This window comes from Micropterus dolomieu, linkage group LG11, assembly GCF_021292245.1.
Source record: "Micropterus dolomieu isolate WLL.071019.BEF.003 ecotype Adirondacks linkage group LG11, ASM2129224v1, whole genome shotgun sequence".
Taxonomy (NCBI): domain Eukaryota; kingdom Metazoa; phylum Chordata; class Actinopteri; order Centrarchiformes; family Centrarchidae; genus Micropterus; species Micropterus dolomieu.
In genome coordinates, this window is record NC_060160.1 from 14,220,499 (window position 1) to 14,239,917 (window position 19,419).

A 19,419-nucleotide genomic window follows, 5' to 3' on the forward strand; every position below is an offset into this window, starting at 1 on the left:
AGGTATTAAAACAGTGATTTACCTGAAGGCCTTTTATCATGTCAGTTGATATTGTTCTTGTAGTTCTGCATATTCCGCCCACAAAATTATAATTCATCAAATTTCCACCAAGTGCCACAAAGTATATGTGGTCTAGGCCTCCAGGCAGTTGCCCACTTCGCCCGGTTGGTAATCCAACCTTGCCTAGCAAATTAACAAAACCCCTACCGTGAAAAGCTTATTTTTTTGGATACAAGACAATACATTTAACTGTAAAAGTCATCTGAACATCAGTGATAGTAAACTAATAACAGTAATGATCATCACTTGACAAAATTAGAAAACCCAAGAATCTTTATTTTACACACAGCCAATTTCTTATAATAGTACCTCATTGTGTACCATTAAGCTTTAATGCCATATTTCAGGCAGCAGAATTACATCATGAGTTAGGTGGATTTTCAATTTAGCAAACAGCTCTTTTGCTGCCACTTCACTGTGATTTGTACAGAACTTTTGGAAAGAAAGGGGCTTTTTATTCATTTCCACATTTATTTTTATTAGAAAGTGTTACATACATGTCTGCCAACTTCTGTCCACTGCACCCCAACACTGATTTAATATAAATTGAGGTGAAAAATAATCAAACACATTCCCCAAGCACTTGATAGTAAGGAAATGTTTCCCAGTCACATTTTCACACAACTGAAAGGCCTTGCAATACGCTACTGACCATTTCTAACAATTTGAAAATCTGTACAGTTATCTTAGAGAACTACAGTATATACACTTGTGATCATGAGTTAGCATGTGTTATCTGAATGTTTTAATAACAGACGTCTAAAAAAAAAAAAAAAAAAAATCCACTTGGATTTCATGTGCACTGCTTAAGCTTGACTTAACGCTAATTTCTTTAACTCTTTAGTTAGACTTAAAAAAACAAAGCTCAAACAAAAAAAAAACAACACTATCATTTTGAGAGAAATAAAAATACTGGTACGCAGCTTGTGAAAATACAAAGTAATTTGCCATAGCTATGTTAAAAAGGTCCTCAGTTAAACTAACTTCCAAGAAGCAGTTTGCTGTTGTTGGTGTCTGATGGAAAGAGGTCAGGCAGGGTGGCGGTACACACAGGTCTCCCCAGGACCACCACAGGTCTGAGGTACTGAAGCTGCTTAATAGCCAGGTCCCCACACCCCGCCAGGGCTTTGTCCAAGATGGATTTCAAGTTTTGGACTGATGTGAAGTCTCCAGTTATAGCGTGAGGCTTCAGCAGTGGGGAATGAGTGCGTCTGCTGCGCGTGTGAGAGATTCCCAGCTGGTTGTTCTCTTTCACAGAACAACTGCGTCTGAAAGCGTCTCGCCGTTTCGCCGGCGCCGCGCTTTTGTCTTTCGGGGTCGTCTCTTGTATGAACCTCAGGAATGAGGACTCAAAGCCAATAGGCTTATATGCAGCGATGTCAAAAGGGCGTGGAGAAGGGCTACGAGGCTGAGTGTCTATCAAGTTTGAAGGCTGTTCAGACAGTTCGTTTTTCCGTTTTAATGGCTGGCGAACAGGAGGAGTGGGCAACGTGGCTGGCCCGTTCAACAGTTTACCGCCATCCTTTGAGCTCGACGTGTCTTGGAAGCCCTCCTCAGTAGTAAAGCGCAGTGAGCACGGAGGAGAGAGGTCAACAGTGACAGTGCGAAGAAGAGGTTTGATTTTATCCAAGCTTAATCTCTCCTCGGGTTTCTGACTGTTCTGTGTTGCTGCAGCAGAGTCTTCAGCGTGCCCACCGGTGCTCGGTTCACCGTACAGCACCTCATCTGCACCGACAAGGACGCCATTTCTCTCAACAGGTGGTGGCTCCTCCTCTTCTTCCTCAGAGAATCCCAGTGGATCATGATTATCCTCATCCTGTGTCTCTGCCTTGACAGAGTGTAAGCTCATGGGGGCAGGCTGCCCCCCTGTGTTTTCTGGCTCTGCCTGATACTCCATCTTGCGAACTCCGTTAGGGGCACACGCTCCTGCAACTGTTGGCCTGGCTGACTTCCTCTGAATCAGTTCCTCTAGCTGCTCTGCATTGAAAACAAGCTTATCGTCATTCTTTACAAGATCGTCTCGACGCATACGGTGAACCTTCAGGTAGTGACGATGCAAGCTCCCCATGTACGTCACGACAGAATCACAGTCCTGAACCATGCATGGATAGGCCACACGCAAACAGCGGTCTTGGCACATCTGTAGTGCTTCTTCATGAGATCTGAAGACAAAACGATCGTAAGAATTTCTTCTCCCTTTTTTTTCACCTGAAACTTTTTTCTCCACAACACCCTCCTGTTCACCCATCTCCTCCGAAGGGGCAGCCACTTCAGGCTCAGGACCCGAGGTCTCAGCCTGCGTGGTGGTAGAAACCGGTTCCTCTTTCTGAGGAGTCTGTGGTGTAACAATAAGCTTCTTTTGGCATCCAGTAACTGACTTTTTGTGAGTGCTCTGTAGACGTACCACCAGTGAATCGTAGTACTCAAAGTGACTATAAAGCGTATGTTTTTTGAGTGCATCATCATGGCTAAACACTCTTGTACAGCCTTCGTACTTGCACCTTATTAGCTCTGGTGGCTGCGAGTGATAATCACGAGTGTGACGCACTAGGCTGCTTTTAAGGTGATAGGAAGCACTACAATTAGCAAAGTGACATTTGTACTGGGGCTGAGGTTCATCAGAGTTTGGAAGAGGCCTTTTCTTGGCAGGCTCTTTTCTGACTTCTGGACTGTGATGCGCATCAAAATCTTTCTCCAACAGGAGCTGAGAGCGATTGTAATGATGTACCAACTGCAGGTGGCGCACAAGGCCTCCCTGCGTGGAAAAAGCAGCATCACAGTTTTTTGCTACACAATGGAAGGGTTTACTGAATTTATCCAGTATATAGCAGAGATTACTTTTTGCTACCAAACGTCTCGTAGTTCTGACCTGTTGCGTGGTCCTATCCTCACTTTCTCCCTTCTGCTCACCGTCTTCCTCTCTACTCTCTGCTTCATCTTCTCCTTCCTCTTCAGATGGAGACTGATTGTCTAAGTTTTGTCCATTTTCACTCATCACTGTTGAGTTTTTTTTCTCGTGTTGTCGTTGCAACTTGGGCATCTGTTTCTTCCTCATTGTTAGACCGTGGTTTGTCAAATGCTGGGATTTGTGCTTTGAAAGGTCTTTTTTGCCCTCATACCGTACAGATGCACAGCTAATTTTGTCCACCAAAGAATCACTCAAGTTATGTATATGAACATAGTGGGCCTTTAACACATGTTTTTGTCTGTGACTCTTGGAACAAAGATGGCACACATATGGCTTAAAAGACGTTGTTTTCAAAGAAGTCAGCCTTTTGGCCTGTTCAACAGTACGGCCATGTTTGGTGTTGTAGTGTCGCATTAAGCTGTAACTCTGAGCAGTCCTGAAGCCGCAACCTTTCATCTCACAGGTATATGGCTTAGCAGTGGCTAAAGATTCACCGCCTTCTTCGTCAGCCTCTGATGCTTGTTCAGTTTTGACTTGTACAGTTTCATCAGGCAGATGTGGAGGTCTCTTCTGAAGCAATACAACAGGAGGCTTTGCCATGATTGCCTGATGAAGAGATATTTGTGATGCATTAGACTCTGGGCTGGACTGTGGGGGCTCATCTGGCACACTGTGAGGTGAAGAAGAATTCAGGTCCAGTTTACTGAGCCCAATAAGAATTTCTTTCAGGGCATCATTTTTTCTTTGAAGGCTTGAAGAGTTTGTTTCATTGTTTTTGGAATGTGTGGACGTTTTTCTTTCTCTGCCAGCCTCCATGTGTTGAAGTGGAGTCGAGAGCTCATTTTTCCCCCTTTCGTCACTGTTTGGCTCAACTTCAGTCTTTATCCCTTTGGACTTGGAGCCCTGATCTTTGTCATGTTTGTGTTCTTTGTTCTCCAGTTTAAGGTGCTCTGGGTGGGCACACTTCAGATGTCTCTGGACATCTCTGGCTCTGGAGAAAGTCATGCCACACTTCTCGAAACCACAGGTGAACTTACTTCCATCAAAGCACACAGCCACCAGGGTCATTGTTGCTTTGGGTTCCTTGCTGTCAGACGCTTGCGAAGAGGCGGCACACATTTCTGAGGAAGAGTTCAGGACATCTCCATTTACAATCTTTTCTGCATCATCAACTGATTTATTAATGTGGGGTGTTGCTTCAGTCACAGTCTTAAAAAGTTTCCGCTTTGCCTTCCTCTGGGCCTCAAAGTCGTCTTCAGAGAAGGTGATGTTGTGTGTGGATAGATGCTTTATGAATTCCTTTTTGGACAAATAGTATTTTCTACATTCAGCGCTGGAGCAGGTAAATGCTGCGTCTCTGAAATGCTGTGCTTCATGGTGATAGATTTGTCCCAAGTCGGAGTAAGTGACGTAACAGCCTTTGAGCTCACACTGGTAGCTGAGATGATAGCCATGGGTCTGTTTGTGTGTGACAAGTTCATTGGAAGTACTAAACTGAGCACCGCAACCTATAACCACACACATGTAAGGCTGATCACCATAGTGAATTCTTCGATGTTTGCGGTGATGGTAAGCGGAGACAAAATGGCGTCTACAAAATACACACTTCTCCCGCTTGTCTCTCATCTGATGAAAATATTTCACATTCTCATCGCCTCTGTGCTCAGACTTTAAATGGACATATAAGTACTTGGAATGTTTAAAGGTCCGAAGACACCCGGTTCCTGGACACAGATACTCGTCCCGGTTCTGCAGGTTGAAGTGTTGCTCAATGTAATCGAATGTTACATGCTCATCGTCGTCCACATGCTTGTCTTTCACAGTTTTGGCTTGTTGCACGATGTGGTCCAGCACATCTGGATCGTGTGTGGATTTGTAATACAGCATTAAGGAAGGGTCAATGGTGATTTCACCTGGTTCAATATCGTCCTCCTCATCCATCCGTTTCTGCAAATCCTCTTTCTTGACATTATTTTTGTCAAGTGTCTCACTGTGAATATGTTGCTTCATGTGAGGAACGAGTTCCTTTCTGCTCTTAAACCTTTCCAAGCACACAGGGCAGGGGTGGCGCTTGTCTTCTGCGTGTCTTTTGGAGTGGTGAACTATTTGGGTGTCAGTGACCGACCTCTTACAAATCCGACAGCAGAACTTGTGTTTCTTTGTCTGCGGTTCTCCTTCTACATCTGGTGGGTTAGAAGACTGCCTTTTCTCCTGCTGCTCAACATCAACACTTCCATTTATCCTCGGTTCAGATTCTACTTTAACTGTGATTCCCTGCAGCTCTTGTTGTTTTCCCTTCTCTTGTTTATCTACCGCCTCCTCCTCTTCCCCGTCTGACTCCGGCATCAACCCTAGAAGGGAGACGCAGTGATACTTGAGAGTTTTCCAGTCCCAGAATTCGGGATCAAAAGGCCAGTATGCTTTCAGTGCTAGCAGCAACTCGCAGCGTAGCGAGTTGGGAATAACCTCATTTTCCTGGTCATGCTTTTGATCTGGACGTAAGTAAAGCTCTTCGAGGCACCTAAAGACCTCCTGGCTGGGGCCAAGCAGGAACTCTGTGAGTAGACAGGCACGCAACACTTCAAGATCTTCTGGAAGAAGGCAGGACACCATCTTACAGACGGAGATCCTCGTTTCTGAGTCATTCTGCTTTGGAAGTTGAAGGGCTTTGACACAAAGTTCTACTGAGGCAGGTACCCCCACTTCCACTGCCTGAAAAGAGAGTGATATATTATTAGCATTAGACAATGACACAAAAAACACATTTGTTTCAAATAATCATAGGTCAATTTTAGAAATCACATTCATCACATTCTAAAAAGTAAATGGTAAAATGTTACTACAATTCAAAATGCTTGGGACCTAGAGTGGTAAATTTGTCGGATTAAAGAGTATCCCCACACTTGATATTGGAAGGAGAAAAGTAGTTGTGCTGTAGCACTCTATGGGGTGAAAAGTACAGTATAAGTCTCTTGTAGGGATGAAACGATTACCGGTTTAACGGTAAACCATGGTAAAATTCCCGACGGTTATTATTACTGTACACATTTTAATTACCATGATAACCGGGTACGGTTAACCGCACTGTTATAATCTCACAGCAAACACTGTCTAGCGTCTCCCAGAAGCAGGAGCGCATGCGTAGAATGCAATGTCTGTCTGTTTGAGTCAATGACAACACGGCGGAAGACAATGCTGCGGAGATTTTTCAGTCACTCTGAAGTCCGTTTTTATGAGAGCGCTGAGGGAAACTTGATTGAAGAACGCAGGGTGAGTTAACTTTTAGCTTTGTTTGTCTCTCCGACTTGCCAACAGCGTGTAAACTGAAGCCCTCAGTGTTGCTACTCTTGTAAATACGCAACAGGTTGTTCTGTTGCTGTGTGCGTCGTGTGTCGGCAGAGTCTATTCGTCCACTGGACATGAGAACACGCTACGCAGTTTAGTCAACCAACCAGCATATTTAGAAACGCTACAGACTCCTCTGTATGTCAGTTTTTGGGCTCATTACAGTTACCATCACTGTCTTCTTCAGACTTATTTGTTTTCATGTAATTGTCCACGGGGTCATTGTATTACCTATATAATATAAAATCTTGATAATGTACACTGATGATTTTCATGTTTACAAAACGTATTTGCTATTTTATTTTTTATGCAAACAAAATGGCAACTGTATTTGTAGTTTTCAATATAAAACTTGTAGAAATGGTTTCAGTGTGTGTATCAGTACATTTTAATCTTTTTCTGCACATTTTTACAATACCGTGATAATACTGATAACCGTGATAATTTTGGTCACTATAATCGTGATATGGAATTTTCATACCGTTTCATCCCTAGTCTCTTGAACCTCATCCAACACATCCAACATCACAGCATGGTGTGGTAGGTGGTGGAGAGGTACTTCTGACCACACCCAGCTGTGCAGTGTGGTATTAAAGCACCACGCTACATCACAGCTACACAGGTTGTGGAAAAAGCCTGCTGTCACCACTAGATGGCAAGGCAAGGGCGATGAGTTCAGTCAGAACCAAGTTAGTGTAGCATTGCCCTGATGGATTCGAAATCCACTGTTTTCCACCAGAAAACAAACATTTTTAAAGTTGCTTGTTTGTCGTCTTGCGACCAGACCTGACAAAGCACAAATTGAGACTTTTTTACAAATCAGCATCATGATGTACACTACACAAAATTATAAACACTCACAAAAGGCCTATTTCTCTCAAATATTGTTCACTAATCTTACACAAGATTTCAAAGGAGAAGTGCTCACTAACACAGATAGACAGATTTGTGAATATTTGAGAGAAACAGGCCTTTTGTGCATATAGAGAAAGTCTTATATCTTTGAGTTCAGCTCATGATGAATGGGGGCAAAAACAAAAGTGTTTATAATTTTGTTCAGTGTAGTTATTTTGGCAGCCATTTTAACAGCTTATTGCAATTAAAATCACCTCTTCATCTTATTGTTAATTATTCCTGTTACTCTAGCAAAAAAACAAATGGACTGAGAGGAAAAGATTTGCTTCATGTTTGGTGTGACAGCATATGTACATGGAACTACTAGGTTGGTTGAAAAAGAGGTCTTGTGTAACGAAGCACAAACTTGAATCCAGTATGAAAACTGACAGTATGGCTTAGGGAGGACACGGTAACCAGTTTAATGATAAACCACCGTAAAATTTTAATTATCATCAAAACCACGGTTGATTTCTGTGCTTTGAAAAACTTACAGTAAATATAATCAAAGTTAGCAACAGTTTCCAAGATGCAGGTGCAGCATGCAAATTGGGTTTGTTTTGCATGAACGAAAACACAGCTAAAAAGCAGTGACAGCACTCCAGAGATGTGTTAGCTGAGTCCTCAGGGTACTAAGTCTACTAAGTGTGGTCGTAATTTTGGTTTTTATAAGAGTGCTGAGGGAACCTTGAACAAAACAAACAAACAAAAAAAAAAATCGCTGCAAAAGGGACAATACTTCATCAACCACCCAACACTTTATGACTAATGTAAGGAAAGTTAACTTCAGCCCAACGCATGATGTGGAGGAAAATCTCATGGTTTGTCTGTGTGACTTGCGAATAGCCTGTAAACTGAAGCTCTCAGTGTCACCTACTCTTGTAAAACCACTCATTTGTATTTTTGTAAATTTTGCATGGGGTCACTGCATTTACTTTAGAACAGCTTTAATGTTAATGCACATTTGCTGTGCATGTGTTTTCATATGTTTACAGGTATTGGCTGTAAGTTATTACTATAATTTTTATGCAAAAAAAAAAAATGAATAGTGCTGCTATTGCTATGCATTCGGTGAAATGATTTCAGTGTATGAATCAGGGTTTGCTTTTTTTTTTTTTTTACATTTCAGCACATTTTACTAACCAAAATAAGTTTACCAAAGTTTTACCACAATAATACTGACAACAGTTCTAATTTTTGTAGCAAATAATATGGAAGTTTTACAGCGTTTCATCTTTAGTATTGCTTTTGGACTCACCTCTGTCTGAATGACACGGACCAGGTAAAGCAAATGGTAGACTGTTTTGGCAATGGCACCTAGCTGAAGGCATCGTTCCAGAAGAGACATCAACGAGGGGTCGATCCTCTTCTGAAGCTTACTCCACAACAGAGTCAAGTCCCTATGAAAAAGAAAAAAAAACAAAAAAAAAAAACTAGTCCATTCAATAAAGTCATTTTCTCCAAAATAAACTCACACTCGACTGACTCTCTGATGATAGCAATAACAAAGAAGTCTTTTTTTTTTTTTTCAATCTTTTGACATCCAGACTGATTTTCAACTTACATTTGACTGTAGTCATAAATACATAATGTACAGTACATGCAGTCCCCCAAACACTCACCAGGAGCAGTAAAGGCTCTGCTGCTGGAGCTGCTGTGTCAGGAAAGTTGTGCACAAGATGAAGGCTGTGTTCTCCTCCCCCTCTGTCTCCAAATTACATGTGATCTCCAGCACATCCTTACAGTCGAGTCTGGATATCTGGTTCAGGTAGTAAATACAAAGTTGACTGCTTAGAAAACAACATGACAGACAGCACAACTTCAGGCATTATTTACTTCTAAATCTGGAAATCAAAGGGTAATACCAGACATATTTCAGTCCTCTAGCGTCTCACACCCAGTGAGCAATTATGCTGTAGTTAACACATTAATTAGTAATGCACCAATTTGATGCGACAGGTCGGTATCTGTGGCACATTTTCTCTACAATCTCTGTCATACAATCATGCACCACTGCCAACATAAGGTGGCAAAATATAGTACAGATGACAATAATGTCAATTATTTAGCAAAATTTTTCAGGATTCTTCATATCAAGAAAAACAAGGCAGTATTCAAACAAGAATCAAGGTCTTATTTATGGTGCATGCCAATGATTTCTAAAGTGAGTAAAATGATGAACAAGTGTTTAGGGGGCTTGGGAAGCAGAGCTCATCAAAGTATGTCAACATTAAAACAAACAATGTAGTGAAGTAATAAAATCGATACAAATTGACAACACAAATTAAACATAAGATTTAACTCTTTGTGAAACACTTTAAGAATCTATTTAATTACTCGCACAAAAATAAGGCTTTAAATGTTCAAGTTTTTCTAGGGTCGTCACTTTGACTGCCTGAACTTTGTCTCTCTCCCTTCCACCCTCAGGCCTAAACAAAAAACAAACAGGATGTGTGAGCACGGCAGAGGACAGATGAAATGGAAAGATCCAAGAAAGAAGGGGTTCCTTCCTGGGGGGGGTGGGCCGGGCCACACAACCAGCACACATAAGATCTGAACAATTATTGCACATTTCACCTGTTAGTACAATAGCCTCACTTTACTGGGATAACAATGTCAACATACAGCTCGGGTGTGTGATGCTTTAATAGCTCTGAAAGCATGACCATTTAAAACTAGACATACAAGGTTTTCAACTGACAGCATACCAACAAATGGTGAGGAAGGCAGGACCAAACAATGAGGAAATGTCAGAGTATAAGGAGTACCCGAGAATGCACTCCATCCAACAAACTATCTGTAGTGTAATAAAAAGCTCAGAAAAGCCAGTGGTGGAAAGATATTACAGATACCAGAACTATTCAGTGCCTCAATCTAAAGACATGGTGACTTTCAAACTGTTGAAAAAGATGGATTTAAATCAATGGTGAAAATAAAAAAAGATTTCACAGTATTTTATTGAATCCCTGAAGGCTGAGGTGTTCAAACCAAATTCCAGAAAGCCCAATTAGCATGTGAATGTGGGGCTCTATTTTTGGAGACGGTGCAGATAAACTTTATAAATAGATAACTTTTTTTCATATTAATTATAAAAAGGTTTGACTTGTAGACATGTCCACATTTTTATTCACAACTTTAATAATATTGTATTACCAGGAAGGACAAAACTGCTGTTCCTGTGTGTGTGTGTGTGTGTGTGTGTGCGCATTAGAGTCAGTCTGTGTGAGTGAATACTGACAACAGAGGCCATTTCATCTGGAGACCACACTCTGCTGTGGCCAAGCAACCCAACCTGCCACAACCATATGCCTCATCAGACAGCAACAGAAGATGGACGTTTCGACCATTTAGCCATTACCTTTTTGACCTAGATCGTAACATATAGTAGGTTTTACAGCTGAGTTTTTTTTTTTTTTTTAATAAAAGGAGTACCTGTGAGAACTATCGCTGTTACGTAACATTAAATCACAGTTGACAAAAGGTGTAGTACAATCACTATTCACAAAAACAAAAGTGTTGAGATACCTCCATGATGGCTTCTTCATTGGGCAGCAGGTGACAAAGCAGGGAGACATACGTTTGACGGAAAGTAGCTTGATTGGAGATGAAGCTGCATTCAGTACAAGCTTTGGCCAGCACCACTGCCTTGGCCACCTCGCCCATCTTCTCCAGGTGCTTCACACGCATTTCCATGAAGCCCTCACCCTCCAAGCTGATGTAGGCATCAACTAGCGACAGAAATCCAAGAAAATCTGATTGGCAAACCAGCACGACAAGGCCAATGTGACAATAAGCGCTAAAGAGGTAAAGCATGTGTTGTCATGTCCACACGAAATAACCTAGGTAAGTTAACAAGGTAACTAGACTCCAACCTTCTTCTGGGTTGGTAGGCTGGCCGGTGAGGAGAGAAGCAAGGACAGGGTTGCTCCACGCTCCTCCCTCTCCTGTGATCTGGAGTAAAGCTTGGAGGTCTGTGCTGCCATACTGTAACAAGCTGTCATGGGCAATCTGCAATAAATACACAAAACATATTATATCAAAATCCAATAAAAATTGTATTTGTTCAGCTCCTTAAAAATTTAATTACAAATATCCATAAATTAATTAATTATGCCATATTTTCCCTTCCTTTCACTACTGTCATATGATAATGCCATGAAATAATACTTAACTAACTTTAATCTGTTGGCCCACTTTAACAATTTATCTACTCTACACAAAAGAAAACATTTGATTTGGTGAACACCACTGTTCATTTCTGAAAATAAAACTTGATCACAGCTCATCTCAAGTTGCCCAATTTTTAAATGATCTTTGTCGTCAACTCCTGCTGACAGACACTTTACATTTTCTTATTTGATCATATCAAACCATGTAATTCTTGTGAAGAATCAAGACACATGTCAGAGTGACTTAGCTGGGAACAATCTGACAGCAAAGAAAACGCAGTACTTTTTTAAAAGCAAGTATATAAGACTGTATGCAACTGCAGTATGGTAATGACTTCTCATGAATCTTCATGGGAACTCAGTTCTGTTCAGCTTGGCCATACTGAACCGATGTTACACAGTGTACTGCAAACCCTTCAGTACAAATTTGGCACACCAAGACATGAAGTCTGCAGTGACATTAGCCACCCCATGAGACTAAAACGCTCATTACCTACAAACAAAATTGTTGGATGGATGAAATTTTTTAATTCTAATTTTGCTAATCTTAGATCCATAAATCCTTAGAGATTAAGACTATATACAGTTGAGGTACACAACTGACAAGCAATTTAGACTCAACATGGGGCAAACAGAAACAAAACACTGCTATCTACACCAGCTTGGGGCATTTCCCCCCCCCTCAGGCTTCACTAACTTCCCATCAAAAGTGTAGGCACAAATAATCCAGTTCCCTAAATTCTCTCTCTTTCTCTCCCACACAAACACCAGAATGGCATTGTTGACTTAAGTCACCACCACTTTATTTTTCTCTACGGTTTCAATCTGCAACCCATGGGAAACAAGGTCCTCTACCTGAACAGAGTGGTGGAACTGAACCCAGGCTTCATACGGGATTTCATTCTCAGGCACTGACAGCAACAGTTCAAAACAGCTCCTGCAAGAAAGGAAAACAAGACTACAATGATTTCTGTAAGTTATGATGATTATGGACAGTTCTATTCTTTACAAAAAAAGAAAACAGAGGCTCTTCAAGTATGAAGTCTGGACATATTGATCTCATACTACATTTCTGATGATATAACAAAGAATTCTCAATCTCTGCATTAATGTTTTAGAAGAGTCAGCTTTACATCTCCATATATTAAAACATGTCAAAAACTCATTTGAAAATAAACTGAACAGAGGTGACATGTTTTTGAGCCTATACCACGTATACTTTTTACATCCGCCAGAAGTTAAATTTAACTATTACAAGGTAACTATTAAAAGTCATGTCAGATTTTTTTTTATTCATCTGAAAACACCAGTTCCCCTCGCAGGAACATTTGCAAACTGAAGCAGAGTGACTGGAGCTGTAGTGTGTGAGCTTAGCAATTAACTGAAAGACATTACAAATCTCTAACTGACCTAATTTAAGTCATGTCTATAAATTTGTTCAGACAGGATTTCATTTGCAGCATGAACCATTTATTGCATCTGAAAGTACAACAAGAATCACATCTAATCCTAAAGTGACAACCAATCACTGTCTGTCAGCCTGTGCTTATACGTGGGTTAATTCATAACAGAGTTAGTTGAGTTGGAATTTTTACTGCTGATAAAAACATTACGGCTTTGAGAGGATACACAAAGCAAGTTGCTCCATGAACTGTAACACATCCATGTCATATTTGCCAAGTGCTAAGCCAAAAAAGAAAAAGAAAAGCAAGGACAGAAAATCACACACTTGACCGGGGTTATTACACAAGTGTTTGCATTTGGGTTTTACATTTTGGGTCACAACATACTTTAAAGTGTAGCCATACTTCTGTTAATCCCATCAATTTATAAAATAACTTATTTTGCTATGTGCAAGAGATGTGAAACAGAGACTATTTTTTACCATGACTTTCTATTTCAGCAAACAAATGCCTACAAGTGTCCTTGACCACTAAATTTATTAAATACATTTTACTCAAGAGTCATAATACAGTATTTTTTTTTATGTCTAAGTGCAAATAATTAAAATGTGCCTCATTTTAAAGAGTGGAGATCTCGCCCAGCCCTCGCGAGTTCTGTCTGACCAAGAAAACCATCTTAAATGAAAAATAAATGACAAGTACCCACTATCTTCTAATGAACAATGCAACATCACACCAGTATGGTAATATTCTCACAAAGCCAAAGACATTTTGTATTTTAGTTTTCTGATAGGATTCAAGCTTGGAAAACAACCAGGGGTAGTAACCACCAGTAACTGAGCACAACCTGATACGAACAAAATACCAGCAAACTACAGGTAGGGGTTTAGAGCACGCTCGCGGTCTGTCAGAAACTAAATTTGGTGGATAGTTTGAGAGGCACCTGACATTTCCAGAAGAGCCACCCTGTTTTGGAACATTGAAAATCAGGCGAAAAGACAAATGACAACCCTGCTGGCTGTGCATTCATCCAGTCAGGTACGTGAAGGGTGCAAAATACTGATCACTGAGTGAAGAAAAGAACTGTCAATCATCAAAACTGTGCAGCCTACATGAAATGAAGCAAATGCCTCAGGAAAACAAAAAATTATAGGCTTGTATTGCCAAGCTATTAATAAAAGGATTTAATAAAAAATTTAAGAAGTTTTAAATCCATATAATGACCAATAAAAGTAAGCATGTACACAACACACATTTGTGCTTGAATCCAAAAGTATATTTTCATTGGATTTCCAGTACTCACAAAGCTAGTCTCTTCAAAACAAGGGCCACCCTGTCGGACTCTGCAGTGAGGTGGGAACGGGCCGCAGCAAAACAGTTTATGGAAAGACAGTAGACCTCCAGAAGAGGCAGACCATGCTCCATGGAGTTCCTGCTCCCAGCATAGTGCATCAGTGCCTATAAACACACACAAACAAAAAATGTAAATAATGAAGAAAAACACTTCACAATAGTGATCAGAAGGGGAGATATCAGATGAGAGACAGGTGTCTGGATAAAGAGGGGGTTTCCACCCGAGGGAGAGATCAGTCTATACCGGATTGATCCCAGCTGACACTGTCTGGTGTGAGATGCTCCTGATTGGGTCTGAGGGGACTTGACTGTACAGCATAAGACAACCCTGAACATTAAATAAGGAGCAGTAAACACGCACTAAAAAAATAAAATACTCCAGGAGGGACACATGTACTAAGACTTATTTTCACCTTTTCATACTTTTACTTTTAATATTTTACAGTTAAGAGGATGTTTTTACCAAAATATGTTTTTGTAATGAATGCAAACTTAATTCCATTCTTTAATTTAACCAAATTCAAACGTAAAAATGTATTTTTCTGAATTATACCAAAATGATTTTCACTGATGACAAGAAATAATACAGAGATAAGATAAAACTTCATTATCCATTTCTGGAAACTTGTCTTTGGCTTCACCAGGTTCATTAAAAACACATACGACCAATTCATTTGAACACAGAAAACAATAAGAGCTTCAAGTAGACCAGTTATCAAAATACAGATAAAAAAAATAAAAATAACTTATGAATTTATCAAAGCAAGTGCGCAAGGGATAAAATAATTTTTAAAAAGGTTTTTTATTTATCTCTCTTAAATATGATTTACATTTAACAGAGAGCACAATATTGTTTTCAGGGAATGCTGTCTTAACTGCCAACTGTCCCCAGGTAAAGAGGGGTCAACATCAGTGTGTCTAAACCACTGTGACACCGGTATGTAGCTACACATTAAATCATCGTCACTATCAGCATCCCAGGAGTCCCATTTGCCAGACAGCAAAGACCTTGCAGGCTGGTGCTTGTGTGTACAGAGGCGCTAAATTAATTCCCTTCAGTCTAAATATACGGTAACCTCTCAAAGGGAGCCAAGAATAAGGTCGCAACCCTGGGAGACCTATATCAGTGTACTAATTACGTCCAGACTACTTCCGACTTGAACAGAAAATAAATGCAACACAATTTGTTTCTGTTTACTATCAACCCAAAAGTCAGTAAGTTACAACCTATGTGTACATTCAATGATGTAATGCTGCAATAATTCCTCCTCTCCATACTAGCTGTAAAGAGGAGCCTTTCTAGAATGACTGTAAAAGAAAAAAAAAATCAAACTGTTGTTCTCTGTGCAAAAATGTACATGAGGCCTTCGCAGTCTGAGTTAGACAAAGCAAATGGGTATCTTCCAAGGTTACAGACTTTTTTAGTACAAAACTCGCTCATTGTGTTACTATCCCTCCACTGCAGTTCAACCATAAAATGCTGTCCAGCAAAACACAAAGCTGGAATTATGCACTAAAAAGACTAACTTTTGATTAGCGTGGAAAAGAAGATACAATTACAGAGATCATTAACTCTTTCAATGAAAATTTTGGTATTCAAGTACTGCTTTAAAAGACAAACTATCAAAAAAACTTTTCCTGTAGCTATTCTCTTAAGACAGAACAACTGTTTGAGTGAGCTGGATAATGATTTACTCTCTTCTACAACACTCAACTCTAACTGGTAATGAAGTTTCACTGGAAGCTCTTCTCTGATTGAACATGTACTTTGGCTTAAACGGTGAAAATGAAAGTGACAGCTGTTGTTGGGAGTAGTTAAATAGTTTACTATAAAAAGTGGAAACCGGGGTAGTTCCCCATTTTGATTCCCTTATACGAATACTTGTTTTTAAAATTAACTATACAAATCCATAAGGTAATGCACATAAGAATGCATCTCTTATGCATGTTGATGAGAGAGAAAAAATACATCATGGCAGATCCACAACACTGACAGTCCACTCAAACATACAAACAAGTGCTCAGCTGCACAGAATTTGAAACTATACAACTAAAGAACATAAAATTTGATAGGTAACAGACAAGCGCAACTACTGAAAATTAACCGAAATGCCATGTCGCAGTAATAGCTACGCCCCAACTAGCTACAAAATGTGAATTAACCAAACATACCCCGATTCTGCCCCGCCCCAAACACATGCAATTATGCATAATGTGCAAACTATAGCAATGCCATGCGCATGCAGACATCCTTCAGGTTTCCTCTTTTCCCGTTTGCTTTGAAATAAGATGCAGCTAAACGATTTATTATATCAATGAAAGTAAGGCGAGTTTAACGTACTGTATCAACTTGAATCAGGCAACGTTATCACTCATCTGCCAACGTAACTACATTATCATTGGGCCAATTGTAGTAAGTTGTTTTAGTGTAAAATTATATGCACACGTGAATGTGTCCAAAAATACGCACTGTGCAGTCGTTCCTTGGCGATACACGAACCTAAAATTGGCCAGGTGGCTAGCGGGCCAACAGCAGCAGCCGTCGCAGATTAGCTAGCTTGCAGGCTGCGAGAAAAACAATCCTGAGTGAGCTAACGTTAAGCTAACAGTTAGCTTCGATGTTGCATGTACACATTACCTGACAGAAGTTGTCGCAGTACTCCGTGGAAGATGCTATGGATAAGTCTTGTTGCCTGAGCACGTCTTCGAAGGCTCTTAGTGTGGCCAGCAGGGTTTCCATTGCAACCAGAGTGTCCTCGGCCGTGTCCAGGGCCCGGTCGCTCCATTCGTGCTCCGGTTCGACATTATTCTCCGCCATCTTCGCTCTCCGCCACGGCGCGTATGCAGTGCAGTCTGACGCCGCCTTCAAGTGCTGTCGGAATATTAAAATGTGTCAGTTGAACTACACCTTAACCATAGCCTGTATGGCATAAGGGGGCAACTTGTATAAATGTGACGTTAAGTTTGTTGGTATTGTATTTGGATGTTGCCGTCGTTGTTGTTGTTACTTGCAATTAGTTTTATAAACCTTTTTTCAACCATTGGTCGGTATATGCTTTTCTTTTTCCTGCCTTCTTCCTGTCCTGCTGTTTCATCATGGAGTCTATAAAGATACATATATAACGATACAGCTTATAAAACGACAATAGTAAATACACTTCTCTTACAGGTTTCATTTTGTTATTGCCATACACACTCTATTAGCATTTCTGATCAAAACACCTTAATCGAGGTGACGTTGACATTAGAAAGTTACGAAGAGCACAAGAATGTAACATGTCACGTAGCTTCACATACCTGATTGATCCATTTAGCAGGGCGCATTAAAATAACATAGCAAACGTGTGCAATTTAATTTTGCACACACATTTAATACGTTTTTACTTAACATGCGCTTAATTATATAAAAGTGGGAGTTTGGTTCAGTAGAAAAACAAAAAGATTATGCAAATTTAACTTTTTGGTTTTATCATTAATGTTCTCCACGTTATTTTTCGTATCTTTTTCTTTCATACACTGGCATGTGGCGCTCTCTACGGGTGAGCAGGTGTATAACATAACGCTTCTTGACCCGGAAGTAAATTTCATCCCGATCTTGGCCACACGTGTGAAGGGTAAGCAAAGCTTAAGTTTCATATACAAATGGCATTTTAGAAGCAAATTTGTTGTATCGCTGATTGTCTTGAGCTGAAATTTGAAGTTGGGCACACATTTTTGTCCACAAGACCCGATTCGGTGGCACGAAAATAGCATGTTCGGTGTTAAAACTTCTACGTTGGCTGACATCTGGAGTTTCTGTTTTCTTAATGTTAGTCGACAGTCAGGTCAGGATTAATTCAACAGGTTTTATCGGTACGTATCGCCAAATTGTGGTGATAATTTAGTCCATCCATCTACAGGCAACTTTACCAAGTTTCTGTGTTGGTCTTATTTCATCCGATCCTGCAGGATCCGCAATGGGGAAGTCCAAACAAACAGGAAACCATAAGAGTGACAAGAAGAAGAACATCTCAAAGACATGGAAGACAAAGCGCAGGACCAAAGACCTGGACCAGATCCACTCAGACATGAAGCCTGAGACTGCATCCAAGCTGCTACATCAGGAGGTGGACTACGATGTGACAGGATGTGCACAACACTACTGCTTACACTGCGCGTACGTTAATTTTCTTTTGTCCGACAGGATCAGATAAACAAATAGTGCTGATTCTTAACTTCAAATTGATTATTTGCAAATTCAAGCATTGCTGTCATAAAAATCAGAACTGTGTGTGACTGGCTGTGTGTCTTATGAATTCTGCTGGAGAGATCCTGATCTCAATTAAATAATCTGATTAAATAATAAGAAAACTACATTAGTACGTTAGCTTCTAACACTGTGGAACTTCATGTCTTGCAGGAGATATTTTGTGGATATGAGATCCTTGAAAGAGCACTTTAAAACTAAAGTGCACAAAAGACGGTAAGGCAACATATCCCACCCATGTATTCTGTTATACACACATTTCTTGACTGAAAATGAAAACTGAAACAACATTATGCCCCGTACAACTGCACAGTGGCCATGTATTCCTGCTTGTTTCTACAGCACCTCTTCTTTCTCCATCCAGGTTGAAACAGCTCAGAGAGGAGCCCTACACCCAGGCAGAGGCAGAGAGAGCAGCAGGTATGGGCTCCTACATCCCTCCAAAAACTGTTGAAGTGAAGACACAGCCTGTGGAAGAGGACATGGACTGAGAGCTGCCCTCTTTACCATGGACTGATAAACTCAATAACAGAAGCGTTAACAAAATAGATAATGCTTCTGTTATTCCTTGCTGTCACAAATGTTGAATGCATTGTTAAATGCTTTTTATGTGACACACTTAAAGCATGGCTGTTAAGACTTCTGGCTATCACCAGGATCAGGAAAACCTTACCTTATATTGGGTAATGTAATGCAACATGTACCTATGTAAATATTGAGTATGTGTAGAACTGTGTTGATTGCTAATAAACTATAACACAGGGTGGATTTAGCCAGTTTGCATTCATATGGGACATTTTGCATTTACATTTACATTTATTGTCATTCATCCACATACCAGGTACACAAATGATCGAAATGCCATTTCTCACAGTCCATAGTGCTAGACAAGATCACAATCAACTTACAAGACAAGACGCCATACAACACGACACAGTAACTGACACTAGACGAGACAAAAAGAGCAGATCTATTATTGGATACTTTTACAGAGCCTGATGATTGGGCTGAACTGTCATTTTGTTTGTACATAATATTTTG

General features: G+C 40.3%; 2 protein-coding genes across 5 annotated transcripts; one reads left to right on the forward strand and one right to left on the reverse strand.

Moving 5' to 3' along the window:
- Positions 1 to 315: 315 nt before the first annotated feature.
- rlf (RLF zinc finger) lies at positions 316 to 18,838 on the reverse strand. 2 transcript variants are annotated; one of them, XM_046062816.1, is made up of 10 exons: positions 17,430 to 17,573; positions 17,161 to 17,235; positions 16,771 to 17,004; positions 14,083 to 14,237; positions 12,232 to 12,313; positions 11,080 to 11,215; positions 10,733 to 10,935; positions 8,830 to 8,966; positions 8,466 to 8,607; positions 316 to 5,680 (listed from the first exon to the last, which is right to left on the reverse strand). In XM_046062816.1, the coding sequence occupies exons 3-10, from the start codon at positions 16,948 to 16,950 to the stop codon at positions 1,040 to 1,042; spliced, it is 5,676 nt and encodes a 1,891-aa protein (XP_045918772.1). In that variant the 5' UTR covers positions 16,951 to 17,004; positions 17,161 to 17,235; positions 17,430 to 17,573; the 3' UTR covers positions 316 to 1,039. The 2 variants fall into 2 exon arrangements, with proteins under 2 accessions (XP_045918772.1, XP_045918771.1); XM_046062815.1 differs by lacking the exons at positions 17,161 to 17,235; positions 17,430 to 17,573 and adding an exon at positions 18,724 to 18,838.
- znf593 (zinc finger protein 593) lies at positions 17,669 to 19,142 on the forward strand. Of its 3 annotated transcripts, XM_046062828.1 has the most exons (5): positions 17,728 to 17,746; positions 17,946 to 17,984; positions 18,081 to 18,288; positions 18,532 to 18,594; positions 18,743 to 19,142. In XM_046062828.1, exons 3-5 carry the CDS (start codon positions 18,089 to 18,091, stop codon positions 18,867 to 18,869), a joined length of 390 nt encoding a protein of 129 aa, XP_045918784.1. In that variant the 5' UTR covers positions 17,728 to 17,746; positions 17,946 to 17,984; positions 18,081 to 18,088; the 3' UTR covers positions 18,870 to 19,142. The 3 variants fall into 3 exon arrangements, with proteins under 3 accessions (XP_045918782.1, XP_045918784.1, XP_045918783.1); XM_046062826.1 differs by lacking the exon at positions 17,946 to 17,984 and having other exon boundaries at positions 17,669 to 17,746; XM_046062827.1 differs by lacking the exon at positions 17,728 to 17,746 and having other exon boundaries at positions 17,773 to 17,984.
- Positions 19,143 to 19,419: the final 277 nt, after the last annotated feature.

What these genes read in the sequence shown, in the direction of transcription:
- znf593 (XM_046062827.1), top strand. Translation starts at nt 17,939, where the DNA reads ATGTTAGTCGACAGTCAGGTCAGGATTAATTCAACAGGTTTTATCG. An exon ending in TAATTCAACAGGTTTTATCG is followed by an intron (nt 17,985 to 18,080) that starts GTACGTATCGCC and finishes CCGATCCTGCAG; the next exon opens with GATCCGCAATGGGGAAGTCC. An exon ending in CACTACTGCTTACACTGCGC is followed by an intron (nt 18,289 to 18,531) that starts GTACGTTAATTT and finishes CATGTCTTGCAG; the next exon opens with GAGATATTTTGTGGATATGA.
- rlf (XM_046062815.1), bottom strand. An exon ending in ACTGCGACAACTTCTGTCAG is followed by an intron (nt 14,238 to 16,770) that starts GTAATGTGTACA and finishes GTGTGTTTATAG; the next exon opens with GCACTGATGCACTATGCTGG. An exon ending in TCCGTGTCATTCAGACAGAG is followed by an intron (nt 5,681 to 8,465) that starts GTGAGTCCAAAA and finishes CTCTCTTTTCAG; the next exon opens with GCAGTGGAAGTGGGGGTACC.